Source organism: Myotis davidii, unplaced genomic scaffold (assembly GCF_000327345.1).
Source record: "Myotis davidii unplaced genomic scaffold, ASM32734v1 scaffold332, whole genome shotgun sequence".
In the NCBI taxonomy this organism is placed as follows: domain Eukaryota; kingdom Metazoa; phylum Chordata; class Mammalia; order Chiroptera; family Vespertilionidae; genus Myotis; species Myotis davidii.
The window spans coordinates 2,645,274-2,658,867 of NW_006285779.1; the positions used below are offsets into that span (position 1 = coordinate 2,645,274).

At 45.4% G+C, this 13,594-nt stretch overlaps 1 protein-coding gene across 1 annotated transcript in view; it reads right to left on the reverse strand.

Annotated features, from left to right (window-relative positions):
• The window catches only part of SUFU (SUFU negative regulator of hedgehog signaling), a 90,886-nt gene that overhangs the window by 37,309 nt on the left and 39,983 nt on the right, over positions 1-13,594 (reverse strand). Inside the window, exons 5-6 of the mRNA XM_015559271.1 lie at positions 652-747; positions 263-405 (exon numbers count right to left, since the gene is read on the reverse strand). Coding sequence (XP_015414757.1) covers positions 263-405; positions 652-747 — 239 coding nt within the window. The remainder of the gene's footprint in view (positions 1-262; positions 406-651; positions 748-13,594) is intronic.

Sequence of the window (13,594 nt, forward strand, 5' to 3'; positions counted from 1 at the left end):
GTTCACAGAAATACCCTCCCCGTTACCCGCCTCTGCTACAACCATCCTCTCCTACCCAAATGGCCCCTTCCCTTTCCCCCTTCTCCCCTCTCAGCAGGTTAAATCAGACCCTCTGAATCGACCTTATAAACAGATGAAGGAGAAAATGGGACAAGAACAAGGAAATCTCCCGTTCCTTTCACTCTCTCCACCCAAGCCCTTCTGCCCTCCCAGGACTTTTCCCACAGGGAAGGCTCGCGCCCATGTCCAACCTGTGCCTCACCTGGAGGAAGGTAACTACCCCAAAGGGTGTCTGCACAGGTTGCATCTGCGGGTCCTCTGTCAGCAGCATGTGCTGAATTCTTGACTCACTGTTATCCAAAGGGCTGTGCCAAGACACGTGATCCCCACTGCAGAAGGTGTTCTCTGTGGAGAGACAGGAGAATCCTCGGTGTTTGAGGCCCTGCATCCAGGCCCAGCACTCAGCCTGCGATCTGAGAAGCCCAGGCTGGAAGGCCGCCCCAGGCTTCCAAGGTAGTCCCTGTGAAGGAGGGGAAGCACCCACACAGGTGAGGGCAGAGTCTGAATGTTTCCCCCCAGCCAAATGCACTCCTACTGGCCAGTTCAGCCAGCCTTCCACAGAAAGGACAGGCTGCTAGTGTGCATGCTCACTTGGCCTGCAAGTCCAAAGCCAGAATTCTGGCATCTGCTCCACTTCCCCGGCACCTTCACTTCTTGGGGTGGGGTCGGGGACAGTCATGATTGGACCTACCAAGAAAGAATAAAGTGTTTTACTGTGGGGCCAGCTAAATAGGGAGACTGGAGGGCAGTGAAAGCCTTTCACCTTGGACAAACAGAACAGGGTTTATGTGCTGCTGAAACTGCTCAAAAGAGAACACCTCACCTTGCAGGGCCTTTGAGATCTGTCAGCAGTTTTCCCCAGGAAGACATATTTAGGGAACAGTTCCTCAGGGAGATGCACTGGAGACGAACAAAAGTCTGTATTGTGCCCCACACACTGTGGCAGAGACATACAGACTTGGGGGCCGGGGGCTGTTTCCATGAAGACATAGATATTGTGCCCAGGCTGCCTAACAGAAACATGTGCAAACACAGCCACCTCATAGCCTTACCACTGAACTTCACACAAATCCATTACTCAGAAAAGTTTAAGGCAGCATAACCACAAGGGAAAAACCACCTACGCGGTATGAAGTCTCCACTACCCCTGACTTTTATCTTGGGTGCCCTTCAAAGGAACTCTGCATTTACCAGCCTGTATGCATCTATAGGTTCTCTCTATCTTGTTTCTTCTAAGACATATGCAGCACCATTTTGTACATTTCATATATCTTGGAATCATTTCACATCAGCACAGAGAAAGCTACCTTATTCTTTAAACGGCTGTATGGCAGTTCACCATGGTCTATCACATATAATCTAGAGGGTCTCAACAGCTGAGGTCCTCTCACTTTTTATTAATATTTGAAGCAAGGCAGAAAACACAGACAGACAGACAGACACACACCCACACACCCACACACACACACACACACACACACACCAGCCTGAAGGCCTGAGAGCACATCTGCTCTCATTTGTCTTGGTCTAAATACTCCCTCCTGTGTCAGGTGGAGTGTACACCACTTTTTCTAAGAGACAGGCTTGGGTTATTGGTCCTAACCTCAAAAGCATTCATTCAGGGGGGAGAAGAAAGACTTCTTCCTCTAAGAGACATGAAATAATAAAGGGGAGAGAGGGCCTGGCTCCAGGCAGAGCCAACTACAAACCCCTCTTTCTGGACTCACTCTTCCCAAATTTCCTCTCCTTTACAGAAGTGCATGTCTATAAGTATCTACAAGTTAGAAACAATGTCACAAGTAAACAGACTGAATTAGTAATTAAAAGCTTCCTCCACAATTAAAGGGTTCAGGTCCAGATGGCTTCACTGGTAAATTCTACCAAACATTCAGAGAAGAATTAATAGTAATTCTTCACAAACTATTTAAATTAAAAAAAAAGGAAGTAACACTTTACAATGAATTCTATGAGGCCAATAATACCCTGATATCAAAATCAGACAAAGGCACCACAAGCAAAGAAAGCCATAAATCAATAGCCCTGATGCATAGTCCTCAAGACTTGAGGCACAAAGTCCTCAAGAAAATACAGGCAAACTGGACACAGCAACATACGAAAGGGTTATATACAATGACCAAGTGAGATTTAACCCCAAAATATAAGGTTGGTGTAGAAGTAACATAAGAAAATAAATGTAATATTGATATAGTATATCAATAGACTAAAGGTTTAAAAAAACACATAATCATCTCAGTAGACACGGAAAAAGCATTCAGCAAAATCCAATACTCTTTCATGATAAAAACACTCAAACTAGGAATAGATAGGAACTTCCTCAATCTGTTAAAGGGCATCTACAAAAAAACCTACAGCTAACATCATACTTGATGGTGAAAGACTGAATTATTTCCCTCTAAGATCAGGAACAAGACAAAGATTCCCACTCTTACCACTTCTATTCAACACTGTACTTCATGAACCTTAGAAACATTACACTAGCTGAAAGAAGCCAGTCCCCAAAGGCCATATATGATGCCATTTACATGGAATCTCCAGAACAGGCACATCTACATAGACAGAGAGATTAGTGGTTGCTGGGGGGGGGGGGGGGGGATGGGGAATGATTGGTATGAGTTTACTTTTGGGGGTGATGAAAATGTTCTAGGGTTCATTGTGGTGATGGTTTCACAACAATGAATAACATGGTATGTGAATTATATCTCAATAAAGATGTTAAGAAGAAAGAAAGAAGGCAAAAGGAAAGAACCTGGGGGAGAGGCAAAGTGTGTGAAGCCAGGCCAAGGCCCTGGATTCCTTGTCACCACCTCCTCAGGGTAAGCAGCCCAGCCTGGGAGAGGCCTCACTCATAATGCCCACATATTATAGCTCTATATGACCCGAACGATCACAGTCCAACATTTTCATTTTCTACAAATGAAGAAAGGACCCTTGAGACTGCCCAAGGTCATGGGGCAAGTCAGTGACGATAGAGCACAGTGAAACATTTCCCAAACTTCTGAGTCAGTGGTTCTCAACCTGTGGGTCGCGACCCCTTTGGGGGTCGAACGACCCTTTCACAGGGGTCGCCTAAGACCATCGGAAAACACATATGTAATTACATATTGTTTTTGTGATTAACACTATGCTTTAATTATGTTCAATTTGTAACAATGAAAATACATCCTGCATAACAGATATTTACATGACGATTCATAACAGTAGCAAAATTATAATCATGAAGTAGCAATGAAAATAATTTTATGGGTGGGGGTCACCACAACATGAGGAACTGAATTAAAGGGTCGCAGCATTAGGAAGGTTGAGAACCACTGTTCTGAGTTATCTGTAACACTGTCAGGATTTTTAACATATATCTGAGTACCACCTGTACTATTACCTACCTGTCCCCCCACCCCCAACCCCGTAAAATTGACTCACTTTAAAAACCTAAACAAACTTACTTTAAATAGAAATCTCCTATCACAACACTAAATAGGGAAAATCAGTGTTGCTCACTGTAAAATAGATGACTTCAAAAAGATTAAATGAAAACAAAATATTTTAAATCTCTAACAGATACTGTTGCTTACCTAACCTTGTTAAAACTGAAATGATCAAGGGTTAAAGAGCTGTTAAGAATTAAAGAGTGAGTCATATCAAACTGACAAAAACAGCAGGACTGAGTCAGAGCTCTGAAGAGGAGAGAGAGTCCTCACTATTCATGTTACTGGATGCCGTGTCCAGTTACCATCTAAATCTCCTGCTGGCTTTGGCAAATCATGGCATCATGGTTAATTTTGCAGTTGGGAAAGCCCTATGCTATTTGCCTCTGCCCCTTACTAGTTGTGACCCTGGGCAACTTCTAAGTCTGTTCCCTCATCTGTTAGCAGGAAATAGTGTGCCCACTTTTAGTGCTCTCCACTGCTGCATGTATGACTCTACTCCTGTCCTGGAATACAGTGCAGCTACTCCCACCCAGGTCCCAGTTCCTTTACCAGGAAGCAGGACCAGCCACAGAGCCTGTAGGTAACAACAACTGCCAGTAGGTGGCACCATCACTCCTGATTTAAGAAAGCTGGGCCAAAAAAAAAGAAAGCTGGGCCAGTTCCCTCCAATGCTTCTGGTCTAGCTGACTTCTGGTCTGTAGAAATATACCCCAAACCTGAAAGGTTCTTAGACTGGAAATAGGGAAAGGACTGGGAAGGTTTGAAGCCATGACCTTTTATGAACCAGAATTGACATTTATAAATGTTGCCCTAACCAGTTTGGCTCAGTGGATAGAGCGTCCGTCTGCGGACTGAAGGGTCCCAGGTTTGATTCCAGTCGAGGGCATGTACCTTGGTTGCGGGCACATCCCCAGTACGGAGTGTGCAGGAGGCAGCTGATCGATGTTTCTCTCTCATCGATGTTTCTAATTTTCTACCCCTCTACCCGCCTCTCTGTAAAAAAAATCAATTAAGATATATATTTTTTAAAAATAAAAATAAATGTTGTCCAAACCTAAACTATTTAAATGAAGAATGACTAAAAGGTACACTTAATTTGGGAAGGAGTGCAAGTTAGGCAGCTGGGAGAGGAGACTGTAAAGCAGGAAAGGGAAACAGACCCAGTTGCTGTTCTAGGACCAACACACCTCCCTGGTGGGTGTGATCAGCTCTGGCAGAATGTACTAGTGAGTTACAGGAGGGCAGGTGAGGAGAACGCATAACCACACACAGAAAGGTTTACAGAGCAGGAGGGGGACAACCTTTCCTTCCCTAGCCCTGCCTGATGGGAGAACTAGCTGCATAGTAGCTCTGCTGTGGCCAAGAAACAGCCTTTCTTAACAATGAAAGAGCCTGGGTCACAGTTTTCAAGCTTGGGACAAAGCCACAAAGGGCTCATTCTTGAGTCTGCTCTGGTCTTTATTTCTGGATGCTCAGCCCCATTCTGTGTGGAGCCACGGTAGGTCTCAGCACTCAGGCCCCAGCGCTCACCCCAGGGAGCTCTCAGACCCCTTGAGAGGGTTTTCAAATGCTAATGAGGCCTCAGTCAGAGGCCCAGCTGTTCCGTCCAGTGGTTAGAGAGCTCCTCCCTCTCCCTTCCTCTCGGGCTGTCTGAAGTACCCTAACCAAGAAATTAGGATGCAAATCTCTGGGACCCCTACCCAAACCACGCAGCAGAGGAGCTCTCTGGGATCCGAAGGCAGGCCATTTCCCTCTTCCTCTGAGCTCTGGCTCCAAGTACCATGAGAAACCTCCCTCAACTGCTGCCTGTTTGGCAAATTCACCGGAGGGGGACTACCACCTTAGGGTGGCAAAAAGGGTCCAGAAACTTCCAGGTACAGTTCTGCCCTTGCTTCACTGACAGAAAAGTTTTGTTACTTTATGTTTCTATCCCCATTAACAAACAACTCCCTGGCAAGAACTCTTTAAAAAGTTGGTGACGGGGGTGTGGGTGTGCAATTCTAACTGGCCCCTCAAATTGACCCTACCCCAACTCCCAAACATCCAGCTTTAATCATGGTGGTTTGAAGCTGGACTGTGCCAGATATAATAAGTTAGCAAAATCTAGGAAAATGGATTGCAGAAGAAAACAGCTATTGTTTGCAAAATAATTAGTGCTGCCTTTGAAATACTGAGAAACAAATATATTCTCCAAGAGTTCTTAATTCATCCCAACCCTGGAGAATGACTGTCTCCTTTCTGTGTAAAAGGACAGACCTAGTGATGTTCTACACAACAGCTCACAAAGCAAAAAGCAACCCCCCCCCCCCCCCTACATTCAGCAATATATATTGGGCCCATGTTATTCCTAGGGCTTTATTAAGCTTTTAAATTACAAGAGGGGACAAAAATTAAACAAGTAATCACAATAACAAATGTAAAACTATAGTTCTAACCAATGCCGCCCATGTCCCATCCTAGTGGTCAAAATTAACATGCTGGTCAGAGGAGAACAGGTTAATGTCTTTTGAAGCCCAGAGGAGTGGGTTTCTCATGGCTGAAGCTGGGAGCCTGGGAGTCAAAAGCCCTTTTGAGTGTTCTGCGCTGTTACATGCTTTCTGAGGACAGAGGGCAGGGGCCGGAAATCCTGCCGAACTGTGTCAGGTGTCAAATAAGTGGCTGGTCTGCAGAGGTGTTGCGGAAAGGCCAGGAAGACGGGAGGTGGCCAAATTAGGCTGGCAGTCTGGAGTCTGTCAACGTTGAGGTCAAACTTCTGAACAACAGGACAGCCATCAGTCTCCCGAGAAACAGTCTCCGCCTTTCTTGCCTTCTTGGTCCTCACAAATTACCTTCACAGCCAGGGCCCAAGTGTCCTATGTGATGACAGAGCTGGTTCCTAGGAGGGCTTAGCAGTGCTTCTCTAAAATGCCAGATGTGCCCTGACTGGTTTGGCTCAGTGGATAGAGCGTCGGCCTGTGGACTGAAGGGTCCCAGGTTCGATTCCGGTCAAGGGCATGTACCTTGGTTGCAGGCACATACCCAGTGGGGAGTGTGCAGGAGGCAGCTGATCGATGTTTCTCTCTCATCAATGTTTCTAGCTCTCTATCCCTCTCCCTTCCTCTCTGTAAAAAATCAATAAAATATAAAAATAAAATAAAATAAAATAAAATGCCAGATGTGCCCGAGTTACCCTCAGCAACACAGACTGCTGGTAGGGAAGGTCAGATAGCCTGCCCTCCTGTCTCCAAAAAGCCCCAGGGTGAAAGCAGCACACATGGGAGATTCTGGCAACTGCCTATGCCCACCCTCCTTCCTGAGAAGGTCCACGCTGCTGCTGCAGCCACTGTGGGCTGCTCGGGAGAGCTGGGCCCTGAGAAGGATTCCTCTGAGATTGGAAGATAACCCCTTACAGCCAACTGAAGGCCCACAAACTAAAGTATATTTATGGGAGCAGAAACACAAGTCTGCACAGGCCCGGGCAGCCTATGACCCCCCCCCATGAGAGGAGGAGACAACGGAGGTTTTGCTAAATGAACCAGCTCTGGATGAGGCAGCGGAGGAGGTAAACTTCAAAGTCAGTCCTGATGGCCTCTGCCCAGCTCAGATGCTAACTGGAGCCTCTTAGTCTGACCACTGTCCCCACTGGGTCCCTCACATAATCCTATTATAATTTCTAAAACCCAGGGCTTTATGGCTCTCAGCCAAGGGGGGAAGGGAGTGAGGATGTGTCTGATTAATTTACCTATTTTTCACTATATTTCCAAAAATGAGGAGGTCAAGCTATAGGACAGCCTGATGTCACTGCCACAGATTACATTTCTGAAGTCTTTAACACAAGCATGAGATACTACACTCATTGGGAGGGGGGGATCCTCGGCACTACCCTTACTGTCCTAGCACCCTAAGACCCAGAGCCGCCTCCAGGCTTCTATCTCCACCTGACAGCACCCAAAGAAAGGCCACAGACTCTCTTCTCACTGGGGAAGAGCACGCATTTCTTCCTATTAACACCGACTCTCCTCCCTCCAGGCTCCAAAAGCTATGAGTGAGCGAGCACTTCCCTGCCTACCCACCCCGACTCCCCATCCCACCCCCAAGCCACACCTAAGAGCTCAGTTCAGAGCCTCAAAGCAGTGGTGAGGCAAGGCCTACCCTATAAACTCTGATAGCAGTTGAGAGCAATGATATATGCACATCACATGAGAGCAAAAAATAAATTATGTCCTGGGTGATGCCCCTTTAACATTTGAGCCCTGCAAGGAGAGGATAAGAGCGGGCTGCTCTGGGGCTCAGAGGCTTCACGTGGTACAAACCAATGGAATTTGACACCCCTGCTCCTCTCCACACACATGCACAGCAGACAAGATCCTCATAGAGAAGGAGATCCTAGGAGCATATCTGCACAACAGCCCACTGCAGGGCTTCAAATCTAACTCCTCCTAAGAAAGAAAAAATAACAATAAAACAACAAATCATGGATGGGAGAGGAAGAGAAACAGATTCTCTGTACGTGTTATAAGCTTTTGTGGCTAGTAGGCAAAGTTCTTCATAGCTGGATGGTGGGCGATTGTAAAGTTTTTTCCAACTGGTCAAGCGGTGAAGCAAGAAGAACTAACTCCCTTCCCACCTTTTTAAAGTTCTGAATGCAGTTCTGTGATTTGAAAAGTTAATTTGAATGTTTAGTTAGAGAGTTTCCCTTAATTAATTCTGTCTGATATTAATTTGGCTAAATGTGGTTGCAAGACACTGTTTGGGAAGTGGATGTGCAGTACACTGATTAAATAAAAGGAGCAAGAAGAGACATGTTTGTTCTTACAAAACTGAAAGGAAACATAAAGGATATTCCTTCTAGGTTTTGCCTAGAATCAAAGGAATCGCCAAGGATCAGAAAGCCAGTCAGAGGAGACTCAAAATTGTTTCCCCATGTATTTTCTCAAAACCTCTGGCTCTTCAGCCTCCATTCCCTCCCTCAAAGGCACAATCATAAAGGCAAAGAGTGAAGTGTAAGAAAAATCCCTTTTATAAGCAGGGAACTCAACTGATACACGGTGGCAGCAGGGAGGTAGGAGGCTGTGGGCCGCTGGAGCCTGGAGACCCTCACCCAGGAGCGAGTCTCTGGGGCTGCAGACCTTTCAGGATGGGCCCACTCCCGGCAAGGGTGTGGCTTCCCGAGGAGCAGACTGTGAATCCCACACACTCGCCTGGTGTCTGCACTCAGGCCAGGGCAGGACACCTCACTCTTGTGGAGGTGTGGGTGAGTACCTCAACTGCGAACAGAGCTCAGCAGGTTTGCCCACTGCAGTTTGCAGCTGTCACCAGACAAATCCTATTTCATCCACTATGTGCCATGCCCTTTTTTAAAAGTTTTTGTTGTTGTTGTTAATCTTCACCTGAGGATATTTTTCCATTGCTTTTTAGAGAGAGTGGAAGGGAGTGGGAGAGACAGGGAGAGAAAAACATTGCAAAAAAAAAAATGAACCTGTAATCCAGGTATGTGCCCTCGACCCTTCAGTGCTCGGGCTCTAACCACTGAGAACACCGGCCAGGGCTGTTCCGTGCCCTTCTGTAAGGAAATAGGTCCTTGCTCACCATTTCAAGAGACCCTTTTGCACTAAGCTGGCAGGTGCTTTCACTTTTCTTTTAAAACAGCTCCATCTGTTTAGACACCTGTCAGTATGGGGAACAAGAGTCTTTTGCCCGAGGCTTATAACTGGGCAAAACCTGCCCTTCCTGCCCTTGCTGCTCTCACTCGCCATAGCTGGCACTGAGGGCTGCCACCTACACTCAGGTCAGATCCCAAGCCCCTTTGTTCTTAAAGCCGAAGTGACTGAGGTTTTAAACTTGCAGTTCCCTTACACATTTCACCACCACCCTATCTGGCCCCAAATGTCAGGAGATCCTTTGAAGCTTTAAAATCAAGCATATGCTTCTACTCCTTTCATCTTTTTCCTGAAGAGACTAGTTAAATCCACAATGAAAATCCATGTAGTTGCCAGACACATGTAAACTAGTACAGTCACTTTGGAGGGCCGCATGGCAGACTCTATTAGCATAAAAGGTATTCCCTTTGACCTGATCATTCTACTTAGTGTCCACTCTAGAGCAAAATACATTCGCAAGGAGGAATGAGCAAGGATGCTCACAGCATCTGTGCGCTGTTGGCAGTAGTGGAAAAATGGAAACCACCTAAATGTGCATCACTAGAAGAATGGTTAAATTATGGCTTATCCATGCTACAAAATCATAGGCAGCAGCTAAAAGAATTAGATAAATCTCTACATATTGACATGAAAAGATCTCTACGACATACTGCAGGGGAGGTGGAGGCTCCTAAATTAACTAGACTAATGACGCTGGTCCTCTTGCCACAGACTTCAGACTTTTTCCATTTCTTTACTTTTCCTCCTCTCTTGGTGTTTATGGCCAGTTACATAAAAACAATCCCCTCTCTCCCTGGCAGCTTTTGTTTCTTAGTCCTATTTCTGTACAAGGCACATAGTTTCTTACTAGCACTTTGCGCATGTTTACTGCTTTGCAGCTCAGGGTTAAATGCCCTTACAACATCTAAAAATCTGAAATCAAAATGGTAAACACATCTACAGACCAACACCGGACAGGCCAGGTGAAGATACTGCACTGCTCTGCTCTTCTTCTGGGCTTGGGGGGCAGAGCTGATGCATTTTTGCTGTGGAGCAAAGCTGCATTTGTATCTCTGAACATTCCCAAGTCAAAGAACTTTAGCATGACCCTCATTTTGCCTCAATTCCAAAGAGGAAGACCATCTTGCCCCACAGGAGTCTGGGAGTCAGGAGGGACACACTGCCCTAGGATAAACTTTTTTGCTTTGTTGTTGTTTTGTATTTGTTTGGGGAGTGGAGAGAGTTGTTCTTGGCAATTTGTTTTTCCTTCAAGGGAGTGGATGAGGAGGCCAGGATGTGACTTTGAACTTTTCAGGAGAAGAACCTGGTCCTGCCCTGGCCCTGTGTACATAAAGCATTTGGTTTCCAATTATTACGAAAAGAGGAACTTCCTGGAGCCAGGTGAAGAGTTAAGTAGACAAAACAAGAATTCTTAGCTCAAGTGCTGTCCTCACTACAGAAAACATGCCTATCTTCATCCAGACTGCAAGTTCAAACAAAACCAAAAGTGGACCGGGGACAACTGAATGGCAGGCGCTGAGGGCTTCATCCCAGCATTCTCTGGAAGAAGCCACTGCTGAGTCACTACATCCAGTCTGGCAGTAGAGAAAACTGGATGAATTGATCAAACCAAACCAAGAAATCTCAATCTTTCTTACCAGTCATACTGAAAGAGTCTGAAGAGGAAGGAAAGCACATGGTATGGAGGGACATGAGCACTGGAGAACCTGGTTCAAAAAATTCGTTTTCACTTAATCCGCTAGGCCTTGGCCAGCCCACCATACAGCCCTGTACTTCAAACTTCTCCAAAGCACATTTTAAAAAAAATTTATTTTTCACTCCAAATCTGAACTTTAGGCTTCAGAAATAAGCAAACAAAAATAATAACTTGTTATTGGTGAATTTTAAACCAAAGTAGAGACAATAATACAATGAACTCCCATATACCCATCATTTGCCTTCAATAAGCATCAACTCATGGAAAATCCTGAATCATCTATAACCACTACCCCAACTTCCCAAATAGTCACTTCCCAAATATATATAAGTCCAAGGTAAAAACAGATCCTCAAGTGAAGAGTTCATGTAATGGCACTTCTCTTTGCTTTATTCTCTGATGCATTCTCCTTTGCTTTATGACTTTAAACAAGTCATTTAACTTCTCTGCATCTGTTTTTTTGTGTATCAAAACATGATGATGTGATGATGCTACTGTCTACCTTGCAGGGTAGTTTTAGGATCAAATAAAATAATTGAAATAAGTAACCCAGCCAGTGTGGCTCAGTGGTTGAATGTCGAATGATGAACCAGGAGGTTATGCATGGTTCGATTCCTGGACAGGGCACATGCCTGGGTTTGGGGCTTGGTCCACAGTAGGGGGCATGCAGGAGGCAGCCAATCAATGAGTCTCTCTCATTGATGTTTCTCTCTCTCTCTCCCTCTCCCTTCCTCTCTAAAATAAATAAAAATATGTATTTTTTAAAAAAGAATTAAAATACATAAAAATTATCTTGTGTGCTGAAAGTACTATACAAGTTAAGCAACCGTTACTTCTTTGAAAGATTCTACCCCTGGAAAGCACGGCCACGCTTTACAGGAAAGAAGGACGGCGGAAGGGCACAATGGCAGGTAAGACACACCAAGCCCATCCACAGGGGTGGAGCAGACCACTTCTGCAGGGAGCCAGGATTCCAATTTCTGGCTTAGGAAACCACCACCCCCCCTTCCTGCCTTAATTTACATCAAGAAACACGGCTACAGTACTTACAGGTATACTGCCGAAGATCACCTAGCTGAGTCAGACCTGGCAGAGCCTGGGACAGAAAGCAAGAGGGGAAGGAAGCAGGCAGTTTGCAGGCCAGACAGGAGCCCAGCAGAAGTGGTTGTCAACACACTGGAGTAGAAGAAACATCAGCCTGTATTAGGTGGCCTCTGGGTTCAGTGGGCTGAGCTCCTCGATCACCAACCCCAGACCCACCACTGAAAGCCCCTCCACAAAGGCCTGGGCCAGCATTTGCTCAGATTCACCAGACCAACTTCAGAGACAGTGAGTACTGTCTCCTGAGCATTATCCATGTGAAGAAGTGCTTCCACATCCCAAAGAACAGTTAGCAGCTTTCTAGTTCTCTCCTCTGGGCAACAAAGAAAAAGTCAAATCCCTCTTCCATATGGCAAGACCTCAAATATTTCTAAAACACCTGTTGTGTGTCATATTCACCACTCCTCACACCTCATCCCAAAGTCTTTTCTTCTTGACTAAAATGTTTCCAGTTTCCTCCGTTTTAAAGCTATTCCTTCCAGACCACAGTTTAAAGAACTTCGGCCAGTCTGAAAGCCACTCTTCTCTGGACATGCTCTGAGTTGTCAATGTCCCTCACAGAACGTTGCATCCAGGAGGGGCTGTTGTGTAGGAGATGGAACATGAAGCAGACACTTACTTCTGAGTACATGTGTAAAGAGCAGACGCCCAGCTGTCTATGTGTCTGCCCATGCACTTCCAAAGTTCCTATCAGATCAGACGCGGGAAGGGGTTTAGCAATAACCAAATCTCGGGGATCTGTTATAAGAAGAAACAGCAGTGAATTATGAGTAATAACATTTTGGTGCTTAGGCCAGACTCCTTGCCAGGACATTTGTCTTCCTGCTTAGAGGGATGGAGTAGGGACCGAATTGTGAGGGTAAGCTTGGAAGGCATTTAACTGGGCTTCCTGAGAACCATGGAGTCCACTTGGCTTATAGCCCTCCAGGCCCAAAGAGCTTCCTTAACACTGGAGTAAAGCCAGCCTTACATCTACCGAAAGATGGATGACTCCTGTGACTCATTTTGTGGACTTCAGAGACTACACAGTGTTTCCTCAGTGCCTGGGCTGCAACTGGCCACAACTACAGGTGACAGCGCTGTGGCTATTGTGACTAAGGGCTGCCTCTGCAATCCCCTTCACGGAGGACAACTGCACATATATACCAAACTGCAAAATGTGCAGACCTTATGACCCAGCAATCCCACGTTAGAAATTTATTCTGAGATAACGGAACACAGTTGCCAACATGTACATATGTGAACAGTCCTTAGAGTTGTTTAAAGTGGGGAAAACTGGAAACTACCTGAAAGTTCATCAAGAAGGGTCTGTTTATTCTGGGGGGGGGGGGTTTCTGTTATCTTACAATCTACTATACTGATACAAGAAATATGTATTTGGTGGAAGAATATACCGTGTTCATTGATTGGTAGAATCAATACCACTGAAATGTCAATACTACCCAAAGCAATATAGATTCAATGCAATCCCCATTAAAATACCAACAGCATATTCATAGACCTAGAACAAACTCTCCAAAAATACATATGGAATTAATAAAAAAATAGCCCGAATAGCTGCAGCAATCCCGAGAAAGAAGAACAAAGTAGGTGGGATCTCAATACCAGATATCAAGCTGTATTACAAAGCCAATGTTTTCAAAACTGCCTGG